This window comes from Apostichopus japonicus, chromosome 21, assembly GCF_037975245.1.
Source record: "Apostichopus japonicus isolate 1M-3 chromosome 21, ASM3797524v1, whole genome shotgun sequence".
In the NCBI taxonomy this organism is placed as follows: domain Eukaryota; kingdom Metazoa; phylum Echinodermata; class Holothuroidea; order Aspidochirotida; family Stichopodidae; genus Apostichopus; species Apostichopus japonicus.
Window position 1 is genome coordinate 9,881,984 of NC_092581.1, and position 19,656 is coordinate 9,901,639.

Genomic DNA, 19,656 nt, shown 5'->3' on the forward strand with positions numbered 1-19,656 from the left:
CACAGTCTACAAGCAACTTCCATTCTTAAAACTTCCACCACTTTAAATCAAGTCAGGCTCATCATTTGGAAGGTTCCATTTTTTCCTTTTTTTCTCTTCGGAACGGTTACAGAGATGATGGAATACATGGACGGCTTTGTACTTTTTTGTGATCCAAATTTTTTATTTGAGATGTATAAATCAAATAGACATTCCACGTACAACATACCATATATATTTACTTATGCATTTCTTACTTGTACAGTACAGTCACAGACGATGCTGTTTCTTCCACTCTCTTTTATATTCATCTTCATATTACAGTACTATTAACAGTTCACCAACAGTAATGGATTTAAGATACACCATATACGATATATAGATTCGCCCCCATAACCCGTAAACCATATTGATTATATTCATACCACTGCCCACATGCACACGACCTTTGACCGAAGGAAAAGAATTTCAAACATTTTTTTACTCGTTTCTATTCGTGGCTTCCTCGCCACTGTCAGACTCCTCTTTGGCAGCAAAGCAGAAAGAGTGAAACAAATATAAAAATTTAAACACATAAAAATTAAAATTGGAAAAAAAATATACAAATTTTTAAAGAACTATAACATTGCTAGGCACATAATACTTGTAGACTAACGAAGAAGAAGGAAAAAAAAGAAAAGAGATAAAAATTGTCGTAAAGAAAACAAAGGGGAAGAGTTTACTACATTATGTACATTGGCAAATCACCATTACACGGATCTATACAAAACTGCAAAAATATACATCTATTCTGACCAAAAAGAAAGAGTAAGCAGAAAGGTATTCACTACTACGAAAAATTAAGAAATGGCAAAAAGTAATAATAAAAAATAAAAAAAAATAAAAAAATTGCAAAGTCATAGCACAATTTGGGGGACTTTTTTTTCTCTTCAAGTTAACCCTCTTTGGTCCAAAATGTAAGGTCGTGGACGAAATTTCTCACAAAAACACACAAATGTCAAAAAATGGCTTTTATTCCCAAAATGAACTATAAGGGTTCTTAAACAGGGTATCAAAAAAAGCAATTTCCAAAATAACGGGGAACTCGCTGCATGAAAACGAAATTATATTTTCTTTCTCTGCAATGTCACAGAGTAGTCTTTTGATAACATTCATGCAGGACAAAATCAAAATCCTTTTATGTAACAAGGATTCCTTTTCTTGCAGAATGGCAGTAACAATTTTCATAACCTTACAAAAGTTTCCCATATTCCCTTTGTCTAATGAAAAGCAATGTTTCTTGAATCGTTTTCAAAATTTGACTTGGTGGCAGAAAACAATCAGACTCCATGAAAACAGTGATTTTTAAAGTACCCTTTCCTCATTTGGTAAAATTCAGGACGGCAGCATTTTTGTAGCAAAATTGCTCAAAGAAAAAGTACGAATAAAATATGCACATTGCTCACTTCCACTCTTAGCAAAACTGAAAGAACGAGGTGTAATCACAAGAGATCAAAAAAATAAAATAAGGTGAAGCGACGAAGGGCTTCACAAATTTTGACAAAACTGACATCAGAATGAAATAACTTGGGTAGCTCCAATAAGAACTAAAATAAAGAAAGTTTTAAATTTGCAGGACTAACTTATAGTCTATAGCACTTTTTGCTTAAAGCTTTGTAAACAGACACATATGGTATCTGGCAACAGTATTCTGCAGATTTATTGAATAATTGTTGTAAAAATATATTGTTCTGACTTATACTTGAAAATAGCACACATGATTGTGGTAATAGCATGTCACCTCTTCTACGATGTATACTGCTACAAACACCATATGTTACCTGCTAACATTTAAATGTCATTGTAAGAGGCCATAGCAAATCATCCACCAACTAGCACAGAAAATTCTCTGTAGCACACTGTAAAATCGTACATCTTACATACACCAATCTCTTAATACAAAACTTGCAAAAATGTGTTTGTCACCTTTAAAATGAATTTTTTTAATAAACCTTCTTGTTTAATCATTTGCTTAAATACAAAATGCCCTTCAGGGTTCTTCTATCACATTTGTGACATCAATTTCCTGGATTGTGGATATAACAACCATTTCATGTAATATTTTTTCCTTTGAGGAAAGTTTTGTATCCACATGTGACTTGAGTTTCTCTTTGATACAATACGTTTCCCTATTTTATTAACTGATCAAAACCCAAAACAAACAAAAACAACAACAAAATAAAAAGAAAAAAAAAGAAAACCCCATAACAAAAAACAAAGGTACTTCAGTCTTTATAGAAAGGGCGAGATTTGTTCCAAACTTTGTGTCAAACTAGTGTCAGAAGTGGGATGATGACCAGTTTGAAATTGCACATTGTAATTGAAGACCAATCGACTTAAAAGTCAAATTGTAGAGGTCCTAGTACTTTGCTGTCACCCAAGAAAAATTGGCAGTGACATTATTATTACCTTACCGTAGTACGGTCCCCATAGCAACCAAAATGGCAGACCAGCTGCCTGAGAGGCTAACAGCACATTGTAACCTCTAAGCAAAAGCTGAGCAAAAAATGTTGAAAACATAATTATTAAACAGGGAACAACTGATATAAATACTAACCTCTTGGGTCAAGCATCGCCCTTTGATAGGGATGCTCCCTGATCTGAGCACGACGCAATTTTGCGGCCGGACCTGGGTGTCATGTGAGAAGCAAAAAGTTGGGTTAGTGCAATGAAAAGAGAGATCTCATGTGGCCGACAACGTGACATTAAAATGAAGACGATGGTTGGTGCATGCAAATCATTATTTATCGGCATAAATTAATGATAGTAAAATTAATAACAACGATAACCAAAACTAAAAGGGGGAAGGAGATTACACATTTCATTCGGTGTTTAGAATGCTTCACAGAAATCTTAATAGGTTAGTTCACCTCATGCAAAGACATACTTTTCCCCCTCCCCCCTTTTTTTTTTTTTCTTTCTCTCTCTCTCTGGTGGTGACAAGCAATTTCATCGAAAGGTTGGTGAAGCATATATGAAAGCGGTGAACGGAAATCAGGTAAAATGGATCAGGGTGAAGAAATAAAATTTTGAAGAAGAATGTTGGACCAGTCCAATCATTGCACATATTTTGATATGAAAATGAGTACTAAATTTACTTTCGTTAAAATTATAGTTTTGAATTTCGCTTTTAAAAAAAAAAGGGGGAGAAAAAAAGGGGGCAATATTTTCTTCATAAAAAGCCAAAGCAAAAATAACCGGCATGTGATAGAAAGCATTCATGCACAATTGAAATCAAGCTCAGGTTCCTCATCTCTGCAAATTCACTCGGCGAGACATGATTTAACTGTTAAGTACTGTCTGTTCAGAAATAACAATATTGTTTGTGCTATAAATTTCAGGGTTTCAAAAAAATTCACAAGCGGTTCGTTTTTTATTCGCGGATGAAATGCCCTATGCATTTTTCCTGCTGCACCAGCTCATACTTAATAACCAACTGAAAAGTACCCATAAAAAATAATTGTCAGTAATTATTGCTTTTGATTTTAATATCAAATTATGAGTTCCAACTTTGACATTTCAAGACGCAGATACAGGGCTGTTAATTCATTAGATCTTTAAACGTTTCCACATTTCCACAGACTCCTACCAATTTAATATGACATTAATTCAATCACTCAGACTCTCTCTCTCTCTACTGTGTACACAGAAATTTATTCAGATAAGCATTCCTTGTTTTGATTTCATAAATCCGGCACCAATTTGACATGGAAAGGCTTCTTAAGGAGTTCTGCATGACTTGAGGGCCCTTAACACTAAAACGAGAACAGCGTATGAAACTTTGAAAAATTATGCAGATTTCATCTCCATTTTTACTTTGCATAATTCAAATTGATTTTAGGGAGGCATACAGACGGTCTTGTAGTTGATTTAAAAAAAAGGAAAGGCTAAATTCTGTGCATATTGTTTAGTTCCGTTGATGACAACTTCTGTTCTTAAAAACACAGAAAAAAAATCTAAAATAAAATAAAAACAGAAGACAAAGAAGGCTAGAATAAAACAGGCTCCTGGGGCATCATTTAGCTGTACCTAGGACGTATGGCTAACAAACATACTATTCCGGAATGTGACCTTCACTGCGCAAGCAGTACAATATCTACCCATATTAATTTTCATCAAAACCTGGTTGACAGGTTCATAATTCATTCCCTGCAATTTCAGAGACATCTCATAGCTATGACGCATGACCTCCTTAAAGTATCCAAATTGAATTACCTAAGATTACTAATTAGAAAACTTCTAGCTACTGCGATAGAAAAAGATATGCTCGGGGTCAAGCCTGTCAAACACCTCCCTATGTGTCCAGTGCCGGACGGACGGGGTATGGACGGCAGCCGCAGCAGAGACTTTTGTGTCCTCTCGAGAAGATGTTAATCTATTCCAGGGAGCAGCAGTTGGAAAAGATGAAGATACCAAGCAAAAACCACGGGTAAAAGAAGAAAGCTAAGGCCTGACCTACTCCCCAAATAATATCACAAATGGCGATCCGTGCTAAATAAGATGAAGAGACGACGTTATTACCCGAGTGCCAGTCGATTGACCGTGCTGATCTCGGGGGGATTCCACTCTGGCATCTCAGAAATGCACGGCCGTCATACCAAACCCCTCTAATTATCAGTTTGGGAGGCCTAGAAATTTCTTTTTGTGTCAAATAGACGAGGGCCAACGTAAACTAATTTTATGACCGATCGACGGCATGAGGTTAAAAACTCATGCTTTGGAACGTCTATCTGACACGGTTTAACGGTCATTAGCAACAACGACAAAGTTAGATCTACTTATCACTCGATCAAAATTTCGCAGTCGATACGAAAGGATTGATACTACCGTTTCATCCCAGAGAGAAGAGAAACATTTGTCAAAGGACAGGGCAACATTGTCCTTTACTTTTTTTAATTAATTTCATGGCAACAGTAATTTAATTCTACAATTTGTTTTTACATGCTATAATACATGATTTTGTTTTCTAGGTTAAGTGTTATGTACATTCCATGATATAGCTATGACTTTGCAGTTAGAATATTAAAAGCCCTATAAAATCAGACATTAAACAGTATTTGTGGGGTTTTGTTGTTTCACAATATCACAATCCATGCTCTGGAGACTATTAACTGAGAACTCTTGCCCGAAACAACCCAGTGCTTTCATAATAACCACAAACATTTGGAACTATGACAGGTCAAATCACAAATAGTTTCCCTTCAAACTATTATAAGGAAGGTTCTCTTGTCGTTGTTGTAGCCAAGAGCAATTATCCTTGGTCTCTAATTTTGGAGACGATCAACATGACTCTGATTCAGTACGTGATCTACCAAGCTACCAATCTACCTTTGATATCAAATTTTCATGATGAGTTTGTTTTTTGCCGCCATCCATTGCAATCATGAATTTTGTGTGAAAACAGAAATTGAACGAGAAATTTGGCATTAGTTTTTGTCAATACATATTGAGTTACAGTCAAAAACTGACACAGTTATTTTGTTTCCACAATTATTTTTTTCCACAATTGTACACCTATTAACGGTAAGATTCTTTCCCATGAACTACTAACACCAATGACTGCGTACAGTAAATACAGTGTCTCTTGCTTTCAGGTTTATAAAGACCAGGTACGAAGTTTTGTTTTTGTCCTTGCGCTTATAGTAACGAATGACCAAAGATCAGATCTCACCACAAGAATGGACATCTAATCGGAAGAGCTTAAATGGGGTACTTCTTTTCATTATTATTATTTTTGTTTTTAAATTTTGCAATTTTTCTTTTTAAAGTTCAATCCAAAATTGCAAAATGAAACAGGCACGAAGAGTTTAACATCACACCAACAGCTTTTCCTGCTATCAGTCAATCTTTCCCCGTCAATATGACTTTCCAAAATCCCCCCCCCCCCAACATATTAGTTAATGCCCACATGCCTGTAAAGCCACCACAAGAATGTTTTACTTTCCTATTTTCTTCATAGTTCATATTTTCATAGTGACTCACCAATTATAGGCATATACTAATATGATGATGATGATGATCACACAAAGAACTGAGTCAATGGACAGACATTGCAAACATTGTAGTTTTAGAGCTATTTGCTTTATAGACCATTTGACCTCCCTGTATTTCCTGCTATTAAACTGCATTCTAAATGTCGACATGACAACTTGTTTAACCTTGTCTTTCGGCAAGATATCAGAAATAGGTTCCTCTTTAACCGGTAAAATGCCGTCCCTGAAGAAACAGTGTCAGAGCCTGATAGACTATAAAGCAACTCAGTTTTACAACAGAAATACACAAAAAATCAAAGGCCGCCAAAAATTGTGATGTTAAAGACTAGAGACATGTACTGACATCAATTTATTTTTTCCCTTAAAATGGCATTTGGGGTGGGAGGGAGGGAGGTGTGATTATTCTAACTTTTTTTCCATTTCCTAATATCAAATTCCAATTTCATGCATTTCAAGTAACAAATAATAAATGCCTTTAAGAACAAAACCGATATAGCACATCTTATCATTTTTTCATGTAGCCCCTTTAAGTATCCAAATAACTTCAGGAGAAAATTTGACTTTAAGATAAATCGTCATCGATGCTAACTTATCGTTCCCTAGTGTAGGAAGCAGGAAATGCTTTTTCGTAACATGAGAAAATCACTAAGCAGTTGCCTTGTTGGATTGAATTACGGGTCTGAAAATGTCATACAATTGATATAAACAGAGCAAAATAGAACAAAATCCCGCATCAGCTTTCAAATGATTAGAATTTCCTGATCAGTTCCTAAGTTTATCATGGTCCCCCTGCATGGCTCTCCCCCTCCCCCTCCCATTATGGCAGATTCGTAAACACTGTCATTCAGATTTGAAAATCTCCATCAACGCCGCTAATTACTGGGGATGTGCTTTCAGCAGCATCTCCTGAATCACATGGTATGGGAATTTACAATTTATGGCAATCTCTGCAATTTATGGTAAATGCTGGTGGTGTCTGTCTCAATTTATCCCTACTGTGATTCTAACCATAAATTTAATGCCTAATGCAATTATGCCCTGATGGCTCCCCGCAAACTCCGGCTGCAGTGTTTACGTACGATGCAAAATATGTCTCTTCCCTTATGGAATGCTATTTATGCAACTATTTCGTGGAGACCTTCATCACCATGGAAACTCTGATTGCTGGAAATCTTTTGTTATTGTCTGATTGTCGCAAAAAAAGACTGAATTCGACCGATTAGCAAAGACACTGCAACTACACAGTTGTACCTAAGCATTGGTCTCTTCCTCCACCCCCTTCCCAACCCCCCTCCCCCTCCATTGTCTCCCATCTATCACATACAAGTTTTCAACCTAAGGTTACAAAAAGACTCCACATTATTTAACGATATCATGGAAATTATTCGGTCCAATTCAGGTTTTATATAAACTAAAATCGAAAGTTCTATTATAATTAGATGTCCCTGCTCTATTAAATGGACAAACACAAAATAACCTATTCCTACTAACTTTTGAACTCCTGAAAAAGTATCTGGCTGGTATTTCTCCCTGTTATCCCTTTATCATACATAGCGATGCAAATGATGATCTTGTTAATACTAATAAGCATCTAACATTAGTAGTTATGAAATAACGGTAGTTTTTAGAAATGTTAACATTGATCAATTATCCTTTGCAGATTATATCTTCCGAAAACAGGAGTGCAGATTATGATGTAAGAGGATATATTAGATTTGGAGGGGTTCCTTTAAGTCTGATTTTTTTTCCATGCGATCAAATACCATGCATCTGAAACTCTTTCAAATACCATGCATCTTCGAAACTACTTAAAGCAGCTCGCTTGTGTTATGTCTTACAAAGTCTATACAGTTTGCAATGTGAAGCTCAAATTCCCATAACCATGCAGTTGCATAGCTTCACTAGTCAAGTTTTTTTTTTCCATTTCAAATATTTCCAAAAGAGTTGACATATTTTCACACACTTAAGAATGCCGTTTTTAATTGGACAGTTTCTCTCCTCATGCCGCAGACATCAAATATGAAGCACAGAGTACCGGGGGGGGGGGGGCGGGGGGTGGATCTATTTCTGTCTCTCTATCAACAGTTTGGTTGCTAGCATGCGATACTAAAAATCAAATTTTCTGTCTTAAAGGCAAATCAACTAATGCCTTTTTTTTCTTCTTGTTTTTTGGGCAAATAAATCTGTAAAAACTCAAGAAATTCATCTACAAAATGCAAAAAGCTTGATTTCTTTTTAAGGTTCCATTTAACTGTCATCATGGACATCTGTAATAATATGTCAACCCTTTTAAAGTCTGACCCATCAGGGAATGTGCCAAGAAGGTTTTTTTTTTTTTTATTAGTTCTGGAACAGTCTATCTTCATGACCAGGAGACAATGTTTAGAGAGATATATTTTTTCCCGGAGCTTTTCATCAGACCTAATTTTGGTCACAACATCAAGACTTCAAATTGATAGTGCTGCTCCAAATACCATCAGTGATGTTGTTCCTATCCTTTTTATAATTAAACCTTACTGTGCAATGGTATTTCAATACAAAACATATGGGTCCAATAAGTTGTTGTAGTAAGTAGGCCACCTTTAATGAGGTCAAACGGCAGATTAAAGATACTTTGCAGAATCACTACTCCTGACCGTCGGTCACCTCCCTCCACGGAAGGAGACTAGATGCTAGCAGAGGTATGACCTCTGACATTACATATAGATTCAGCTAAGTTCACACTGAACACTGACCTCGCCTACTGCACTAATGGCAGGGTTATATCCGTTACACAATATCGTTATACACTGAGAGAGGGCGGTCAATGACATGTGGAATCAACAGCCACATACATAGCAACTGGCCAGGAAGCTGTTATTATTCCAGTGGAGCTCACTTGCTATCACAGGCGCTCAGATCGCATGGTCAAAGGTCGCAAGATACATTATGAGACAAGGACGCCACTTAGGTACCAGTATGTGTGAGAATCAAGTTCAATCCCCTCCCTACCTCTTTGCTGTTGGAGGTGACACACAACAACAAGAACTTCATCAGCAGATGTTTAAACATACATAAACGCCCAATTGGTCTGACCATTGAAACCATTGTATGTCCACTGCTTATCCTGAACCCAATGAATATCCATGAACCATTTTTGGTACTAGTCATCTGACATTGTTGCCATGTAAACATCCAAAACACCACCCCCTCCCCCTCCCCCTCTTCCCATCCTATTCCTCATTTTTGTAGCATGAAATTTCCAATCATTCCATCAATAATGAAATTTGATCATCACAAATATAGCTTCATTTTTTTCTTTTATTACTAGTCAATTTTTCCCCCCCTTCGTCCACTTAGCATCATCAAATTTTATGCGATCCACCTTAAATCAAGGCGAATATTAACTTTGGCTTCACTTTTCGTCACATTTTTGTCTCCATTTCTGTTTTGTCTCCCTTCAAAATTTTGCTAATGTGATACCAAAAATAGCAGTACTTAAGAGATGCTGTAAATTTTAATTGTTTGAAGCTAGGCCATAAGACGAAAAGAATCTGGCGTTGGACTGCAAGCTGTTTAAATGAAATCACTGCAAAATTCCTTAAGTGCTAAAACAGTCGTCTCGGAACTTGTTATTGCGAATGTCGATGAGCAGAATATTCTCTTGAAATGTGCCTTTCAATAATAGCCATGATATGCTGACCTATTTAAGGGTGCACATTTTTTGGTCTTTTTATCTCCCTATTCCCTTCATTAAATGTTTATGTTTGCATCATTAACAGTTTCTGTTATATCATATGGGGGATACTACTGCCAGTGAGTTTTTCCAATGTCTGGTTTTTAAATACAGGTTATATATATTTCTTGGAATATTAATCTATGCCACATCGATCTATGCCACATATCTTGTCTTGCTTTTATACCACGTAGAGGAGGTCTCTCACCAGCAATCAAAAAAAAATCTGCTTTGCCAGCAAGGTCATTACAGAGTAGTATTAGCCATTAAAATGAAATCATTGTACCTGTCTATCGAGACAATCTTTTACCACACAAGAGCTCTTCCTCTTTACCATTCACCTTATAGCAGCAGCCACAATATTAGTCCAATCATGAAGCCCAACATACCACTTTGCCAGACACAATGAATTGGCTTTCAATATCATATAGTGCCTGGCTAATATCTCGACCTTTGACCCTGACACCACCTGTTAACTGAAAAAAATGGGATTAACAGATGGTGCCCCGATTTCCTTCGGTTTCCTCCAAAACACACACACACTGTAACGTAAGGGTTGGAAAATCTAAGGCTGAGTTTGCAATATCACAGACTTTCAAGACAGTTGTTAAAGTCATCAACCAACTACTTTACTGCCTGTGTCTGTCTGAACTCTTCTTCTTCTGGTCAAGCCACCTTTTACCAAACAGGAATATCATCAGGCAGCAGAAACTAGAACTATGGGGATGGTTTAAAAACATTCTTCTCAGCAGTTTGAAATAACAAAGAGGCCCCCCCCCCCTCCTTTTACCCTCATTGTTTTCTTTATTTTCCCAGTTTCTATCTAATCAATGGTTGGGGAAGAATTAACAATGATAATCTGATTTTTTTTGCCTCATCTGGTAGATAATTGTTGTGAAATGTTTCAAATTTTGACAACAGCCTAAAACCTATTGAGGCCTCCACTAAATCAACCCATTAAATAGTTTTAATTTCGGTCCAAGGTTTCTCTGGAGCTATTTGGTTTCATCGAGATATTGAGGGATGCGCAAACATAGATGATTGCATTGATTGAAGATATCACTGACGATGATTAATCAATCCTTATTCTGTTAGAACGGTCGGCCAATATTCCAACAATAACGAGTTTCTATCTCAATTAAGTTTATCGTTAAGTACTAACGATGTCTTCGATGCTGTGGGCAATAAGTGATTTGAGTGAATTAAGAACTAAACAAGATGTTTTAAAAAAAAAAAAATCATTAAAATAGTTTGCTTTTGAGAAAACCTGGTGAAGGACTTAATTTTAATGAATGGTGCAGGTTGGTGCTAGATTATGATAAACCAATACAATTAGTGTTTAAAAAACAGCAGCTTTAATGGTGCTACTGGGTGTAAATTCATTCACAGACAATTACTTCATACAGCATGTAAAGATTATATGCTATTTGGTGCCGGAGTATGAAAACCCTGGAATATGAGTTCAAACTATTCACATAGGTACAATGAGTGAAGGAAAACAATATCCTTTGGTGGTTTTTGTTTTTTTTAAAAATCCTATTTGGTAAACAGCCTTTTACTAAAGGGCTTGCCATTAAAAAATGAAATAACTTTTGTCATTTCACGATTGAAATTTGCACACAATTTTTTTTTTTTAAATGGCTAAATTAGTTTCATCACACAAACACAGAGTGAGAGATACCATTCCATTTCTATCATTTTAGAAAATAGTTTAATAAACACTGAAAACTATTTAAAAACAAAATATATATAATTTGTTAAAGAGATGTCAAACTGCCATTATCTTTTCTTAAGTCTTTTCCCAAATTTTGTGCACTTTTCCACACAAATACAAACATCTCTAGCTGAGAGCATCAACCTACCCCAAGACTTATTAAGTGGTGACAATGCTAGCAATGTATCAATGATAATACCATGCAAAAGCCCATCACATATCAGCTGCTTTTAAAAAAAAAACAGTTATCTTACTCTGGATGATTCTCAACCATAACAATTGAGTTGCATCAAAACAGAGATGGAGTTTTTTTTTTGTTTTTTTGTTCACTAATGGACAGCCATTGACATACCAATAGCACCATCATGGGCTCCCGGTGTACCTTGGTGGTAATCCAGTAAGGCAGGTGCGAGTCCCAGCTGGTAGGGGTCGACGTGGTAGATTATGCTCCCGGAGGCATCGTGTGCAGGGAGCATGGTGGGCGCCATGGCGTGGTGGCTGAGACCGTTGAGACCGTTGAGGCCGTTAAGACCGTTGAGGCCGCTGGCAAGGATGGACTGACTGGAGACTCTTGGCAGGAAGGGTGTGGCCATGAGGTGCGCCTGGGCCGCTGGAGTGGGTGACCTCAGAGGTTGTGGTACCATGGCTGGTCCTGGTGGAGGCACTGTACGTGGTGACACTTTATAGAAGGGAAGAGACGAGCACAAACAAAAAAATACATTAAACTCACAATAAAAACATTCTTAATATTTATATTTATATTTAATATTTATATTTAATATTTCTGGTTCTTCACGGTTGAGAGTGGCATTTCAGCTGTTCGAATCACGGTCAGAAAATTAACACCTGCATCCACATCGACTAGTTTCAAAAAAAGGAAAAAGTTACTTTATACGAACTGTACAAAGTGTGGTAATATATGTGTGTATGCATGTATGTATATACAGGAAGCAAAGTAAAATACATAAAACAACTGACATTATGAAGAAAAAAAATCAAAAGAAAAATCCACGCGATACACTTCAGTACACCTGTATCATGCTTGAATAAATAGTCCAGAGTGCTTTCTTTTTTTTAGCAAGAAGAATAACATTTTGACAAGCATTGCTCCCTTCATTGATCCAGTTGAGGATATGACTTAAGCTGTATATTGTGCTGATTTTGCTATGATATAGTGTCATTAATTATTATACTCCCTCATGAAAGGAAAGAGTAAGGCCAAATAATGTTATCTTATAATTTTTTCTTTTAAAAAATCCCTCATCATGTCATCAGAACTGATAAGATTACACACACAAACATACAAATCAAAATTAAAATACCTCAATATTTGTGGAGTACGAAATTCCCCGCATTAACTTGCATTAACTTTTGGTCTGCTCTCGACAAGGGTGCATGTATTTAACTCATAACAACAAATGCAATCGTTAGTTTGAATATGCCATGTTTGGTTCAAGAAACAGTTTTGTCTATGATTAAGGATGGTAAAGTGTCTGCATGTCAGAAATGTTTACAAGATGAGACTGATCACTGTTTGCTCAACAATTAGCAAAGTAACATTTACATAGCGAACAAAATGTCAAACGATTCTTAGTTTGATAGATTGAATTAACACCTCTATGGATTTAAGACGTAAATTGGTTAGGTTTGACTGCTAAAATTGGCAACAAAAAAAACCCCTGCAAAAACCCATGAACAGATACATTACCCAAGTTACAGTTCTTGATTTTTTTTTTAAGATTTTCAGTTTGTCATCTACAGACCTTTCATAGCCTTTGACCTCCACTAGCAATAGCATCCTTGTACTCATTCAACAGATTAACATAATCCACTTGTCACATACAATGTATCTTGCAACATGACCCTTCTTGAGATATTCACAAGCTAGCTACTGCAACACACAAAAGGTACACACACACATACAGGCACGAACACATGCCCGATTTGATTGTATAGGTTTGCTTGCCTACCTGTGGCACGCAACAAATGACGACAACGAAAATAACAACAACTTTTACATGCAGTAAATATCATTTAACACCTGTTGCCATGCAAACTCAGAACCGTAGCATATATAATGTTGCTGCCTGTTCAGGATATGTTACACCAAACTCGAACAGCACTCTCAGAGCCATATATATATCACTATGTGGCAGCCCCCAAACTAAACCTATTAGCCTATACTTCAGGTGGCAGTATAAGAAGGGCAATCTGTATATAACTTACAGTAGCTACATACTGCCAAGATACAACAGCTATATATACACATTTATTATATTTAAGTTGTGTGGTATTAAGGGCCACTCAGTGGTGTCGCCAGACATTTCAATCTTGGGGGGGAAAACAGCACTTAATTAGGGAGCACAATGTTTATTTGTGTATACCATCCTGGGAGAGGGGTCTAAGGGGTGGGGAAATTTTTTATTAATAAAGGGTCCTTAGATGGAATCTGGTGCTATATTTTGCAACTTGAAGTAACTTCATGTTCAAGAATTTATGGGCTTAGTCTGACCGATATTTCTGTTTTAAATTGAGGCAGATAAAGTTTTTGATTTAGTATTTTTTTTAACACTACAAATCGAATATGGGGGGGGGTGGAAACCTGGAGGGGCACAATTTTTTGGATTGAGGCACATGTGCCCCCCCCCAGGCCACCACCTGGCGATGCCACTGGGGCCACTGTACCATTGTTGTATTCAGAGACACCTGGTGTTTGAGCAGCAAGCAGCAGTAAGGTATTAGTCATGGGAATCGGGTAATGAACCAATTGTTCTGCAATATAACTTGTAATTGGAAGTTTTTATATTCATAATTGACTACCATCTAGGGAATACTTTGTTTTCTAACTCCAAAAACTTCATCTGGGTCACATGTTGGCTATCTTTTAATTGTTTACTATCCATCTTCCACTGAAAGCTAAACTGAGAATCAATCCATCCATCAATCAATCAATCTGAAGAAGTAGCAGACACACCAGAGAACCAGACCCAATTCTGAAACACATCACTACCGAAACTTCCATGACAAGATTCCAACATACTTCTTTAATGCTAATGGTTGCCATTTACCAGAGAGTGCCCAGTTCAATTTTTTTCCCCCGAGCCTTGTTTTCGTCACTGTGACATGTCGGACAGATCCTTTCAAACAGTTTTAAAAATTATTCACAAAGCAAGTCTATTTTGGTTGCGTCCATTTGTACCATCGATAGAAAATATAAAGAAACTTGCAAGAACACTTTGGCTCTGCCTTCGATCGCTATCCTCTCTTCTAAAATATGTCAAAAGGCCATGGTGCGATATGTTAAAGCAAAAACAAAGGTTGCTAAGGGATCAAAATTAAAATTGCCAGATGCATAAAAATGCTTCACCATGTTTAATTATTCTTGGGAAGAAATAAATAAATTCATTCATTCGTTAAATTAAATTAAATCAATTCACTGGTTCCAAAGGAAATTCTGTTGATCTAATGAGCGTAATCCAATGTGTCATCCTCCAGATATTTGGTTTATTAAATGATGGCTTTGATAGAAATGATTAAATGAAAAACTGATGAGCACTTGGCGAGCCATTTGTGAACTTGCAGACGGCTTAAGATAATTGAACGAGTTCCCCGGAGATGATTGTTATCTCAGATGACTGTTGAATATTCATGTTATGTATGATAAATTCCACCTCATTATCACAATTAGGATTAATTGTTAAGGAGAGATATCCCACATAAAGCACATTTCCATGAACGCAATTACTTCGCATATATACCGTTCATCACAAAGAGAACATTTCCTATGGATATAAGCTAACTGAATAATTTGGTGGAAGAATGATGAGTTTATTGTTTATTCATAAACATTTTGTTTTGAAAATTATCTTTGAATATTCATATTAAGTGTATAACAATTGGATTTCATTGGCTCATTTTGAACAAATCAAGAAAATTTGCATATAGTTAAATTAATACCAGTTGTTGAATACTCAAGAGGTTTATTCTGGTGGCGCCAAGACATCAATTTTTGTTTAACTGTATATCCAAGTTCAAAGTGGACTTATAGTGTACAGCAATCTACAGAACTGATGCTGGAAACTACAAAATCTGAATGACGTTACTAAAAACAAGAAAAAAACATTTTCGCTGGTAAGCTAATGTACCAAGCTTATATTGTGTACTACATTGCCATGCCAACATTACTTTTAGTTGACATTCTCCATAACTTTTTAAGTGATCTCTGCCAATAAATTTGCAAGAAAATGTCTGGTATTTGTCAAGATAAATTATACATTTTGCAGGTGCCTTCCAACTGTATTCAATTTGAATACAGAAGATTTAGTCTAACCACTTGAGGAATCTATTAATGTTTCCTCCCATTTTTGTCAAACTACTTGATAACTTGAACAAGTTGGTGGTGGTGCATGGTTTCAGAACAAACATGCTCTTCCACACCATGTATACCACACAGCGGGGTTGAGTAGTGTCATTTTACTGTGTCGGATATCATTTATCCTCAAGGATCTATCCTAATCCTAATCTATTCATATCTGTAGGAGGAGCATGATGACATAGAAGATGTAGCATCTTGCAACCAAAACAACACTTGAATAGCTAATTCAGAGCGCTATTAGGAAGGAAGTCGTGAAACACTCAGGATGTAGTCCTGTCCCCATAATAATCCCAACTGGCACACCGATTACCACAACTCTTTATATTTAGGTCGCATCTACCGAAAAGGGGCTCGGTCAAAATCGTCACAGCGGATTACGTCATTTTTTTCCGCAGTTTAATGCAATTTGCAGGTGAAAACGACACGTTCGTCAATAGATTTTGTCTGGAAATTTGGTAATGGCCTCTCTTACCACCTGCCACATCTCCTCAAGTTTCCCCTTGTTTTCAGACCAGCAAACAGACAACAAAAAACCACGTCAATTTTAACAATTCTTTCAAACACTACTTGGGTTTGACTTGACCCTTGCATTCATTGCCATTCACCTGATCAAAATGAACAGATGTTAAATAATGTATATTCTGTGATCTCACAGGTTGATGACCCTCCCCTAATATCAATGTCTCCCCCCCCCCCCGCCACTCCTCCCTGACACACGTTTCACTTTTTTTCTGCAAGATCAACCAAGTGTTTCAAACCTATCACGCTGGACTTTCCTATAACAGAAACAAACGGCCATCCCTACTGGACCGTGTCGGTCTGGAATTGCTCTCAATCAAGCAAATATGCGTAAACCATTTTGACAACATTTCACACTTTTTATTTGCAACTTGTGTGATAGTATTCAAGGCTGGGTTTACATCTTTTTTTTTCTCTCTCTCTCCACCTAGCAGCAAAATGTCTGACATCACAAAGCCACTGTGAGTCATCTCTATATACTGTATATTTTAAGATCTGGGCAAATTTCATCTTCCTCAAAGTCCTTTCCTAAATAGCAAGCATACGCTCAATGTAAAATTTCAGTATATGTTATTTCCCTTCCCTCACAATTTATTCAGCCATTTTGACTTGCTCAATTTTTTTGGCAAAAAGTTGCCTACAGTAAAATGTATAATTCAAGAACATTGCTTACATTTCTTCCTGTGTATAAAGTCAACCCCATCACGCAAACCACACGTATGAGAGAACCAGGTGGCCTTTCTCGTGGATAATGAATTATGGAGGGGAATTCATCTATATTTATTGATTTTACCAATTAATTACCAGCTCAGCGACATTTTCCTTGGCAATATTTGGGGTTCCCACTTTGAAACTGAGAATTTTCAAAATATGATAAAACTGGCTCTGAAAACTTGAACATCCTCCAAACCTATACAGGCAAAGTTTATCAAAACTGTTTAGCTTCGAAGACTGGGAAACACCTCAAGTTCAATGTCTGATTACATTCTCATAGCATTATGAACCTGAATAACTTAGCAAGACTTGGATTACAGGTCGGGTGATACCCACCTCGGGTGTTCGAACACTGGAGTGTGATCTGGGCTTTTCTTAAAATGATCTGCAATTTTGGACTACAGACATTGGGAGGGGGGGGGGGGGGAAATTGGCAACAAATGTATCTGCTATTTGTTTTATTCTTTTGTTTGTTTCTTGTTGCTATCCGCACCTCAAGACCTCTACACCGTATGAAAAATCGCAAACAAGTCATGGCAAAAGAAAGGAACAAATTAGACCACCCTAAAACCCAAATCAATTTGGCTGCAGTCTCCTTGGTAAATTGACTAATTATATCTATGTCGGAAAGAAAATGATGACATAAATCACACAGTTAAACCCTCTGATATAACAACACAATTTCCAACAACTGTGATCAATGGATGGTTTGTACTTCTTTATATGCAGGGAGGCTAACACAGCAATGGATGGTTTGTACTTCTTCATATGCAAGGAGAAGGCCAACACAGCAATGGATGGTTTGTACGTCTTCATATGCAGGGAGGTGGCCAACACAGCAATGGATGGTTTGTACTCCTTCATATGCAGGAAGGCGGGCCAACACAGCAATGGATGGTTTGTACTTCTTCATATGCAGGAAGGCGGGCCAACACAGCAATGGATGGTTTGTACTTCTTTATATGCAGGAAGGCAGGCCAACACAGCAATGGATGGTTTGTACGTCTTCATATGCAGGGAGGTGGCCAACACGGCAATGGATGGTTTGTACTCCTTCATATGCAGGAAGGCGGGCCAACACAGCAATGGATGGTTTGTACTTCTTCATATGCAGGAAGGCGGGCCAACACAGCAATGGATGGTTTGTACTTCTTTACATGCAGGAAGGCAGGCCAACACAGCAATGGATGGTTTTTACTTATTTATATGCAGGAAGGCAGGCCAACACAGCAGGAAAAATTCTCCAAAGTCGACTGCCAGTTTCAACTTTCCGAAGTTATGGTAAACAAGATGGCATTCGACTGTTCATTTTTGCAATTATCAACTTGTGAAGCAAATTTCCTCCTAGTAACACAGCAAGGAGTGCCAAAGAGGGACCTTGAAGCAATTATAATTCAGGTGAGCTAAATTTTGACAATCATATCTAAGTATGTGGACTCAGTATCGTAGAATATCACATACTTGTGTTGTAAGGACTGCCATTTTTCATTGAAGTCTTGATAGAGGGGCAAATGCTGCTGGAAAGTGTACGGAAAGTAGCGGGAATGACAGAGTGGCCTGGCAGACTCATAGGCAGAGTGGTGAAAACAGTCGTGCAGTATGACCAACTGACAGCTTTATCTGTAGGACAGAATGGTGTTCCTTTGGATGGATGCCATAGACATAAATGGAGGGCCGGAGAAACCCATGGAGACACGAGGGGGGCTCAAGAGACCAGTGCAGAAATGATATTTAGCTACCCGGTCGAAGATGGTACGGATATTAATGAGGGTAAATGCAGACCAATGCTTGATGGGTACAGGAGATAGAGGGATGGCGTTCATATAATGGTAGCGTGGTGGATCAAAGGTTCTTAGAAATCATGGTGTTGTTGTAATTAGACCCATGGTATTGACATAATGAGGGTGGTTCAGTTGACGTTCAACTACAGGAAAGAAAGAACTTTCCTAGCCTGCTAGACCCATGATCACCTGGTAAAGAGATGTCGTATAAATCAAGGTAGCCATGTTTGATTTGTGTGTGGCATTATGGTTAAGTTAACTTGCTTTGGGAATTAATGATGATAAAAATACGATAAAAAGACAGGAAACTTTTCTCCAGAATGACAAATGTTACCGTAAGTTCAAATCATGTACAGAATATCATCTTCACGCAAACAAGGTGAGAGTTGAGAGCTGTCATTTATCATCTCAATTATTAGTATCTTAATGAATACCAATCTGTAAATGTTGTCTTGGATTGGCACATCCATGCATGAAACCCTCAATTAAGTAATATGGCTCGGGGGGCCTTTGTGGAGGCCACATGATCTGCTACTGCGTCAGAGATGATTTTCGTCGCTGACGTCAAATCTGTGTCATCTTGCACCGAATAAAGTCAACCACTCGGTTCATCTCCAAGCTCTTGAAAACTTCCAAAGACCGAATCGCAAACCCTCCACTCGTCTACGGCGATCCTTAAGGGACACATCTTCAACTTTCGTGATGTACTCAAGATCGTCCAATTGAATATGGTACCCCAGCAGGAAGAGGGAGTAGGGAGGGGGGGGTAGTATATGAATCGCTGAGTTAAGATATCTCATGACTCACAGCTCAGGTAAAGGTTCTGG

General features: G+C 37.4%; 1 protein-coding gene across 9 annotated transcripts in view; it reads right to left on the reverse strand.

Moving 5' to 3' along the window:
- LOC139962807 (KH domain-containing RNA-binding protein qki.L-like) overlaps positions 1–19,656 on the reverse strand; it is a 91,600-nt gene that overhangs the window by 10,884 nt on the left and 61,060 nt on the right. For 4 of the 9 annotated variants that reach the window (XR_011791364.1, XR_011791363.1, XR_011791367.1 and 1 more), the window contains 2 exons: positions 11,793–12,119; positions 2,576–2,647 (listed from right to left, as the gene is read on the reverse strand). Coding sequence is in view for 4 of the 9 variants with exons in the window: in XM_071963151.1 (XP_071819252.1) it covers positions 2,576–2,647; positions 11,793–12,119 (399 nt within the window). In the remaining 5 variants the exon portion in view is untranslated. Of the gene's footprint in view, positions 1–135; positions 2,648–11,792; positions 12,120–19,656 lie in introns of those variants that run through there. The other 5 variants (XR_011791366.1, XR_011791365.1, XM_071963152.1 and 2 more) reach the window with 3 other exon arrangements.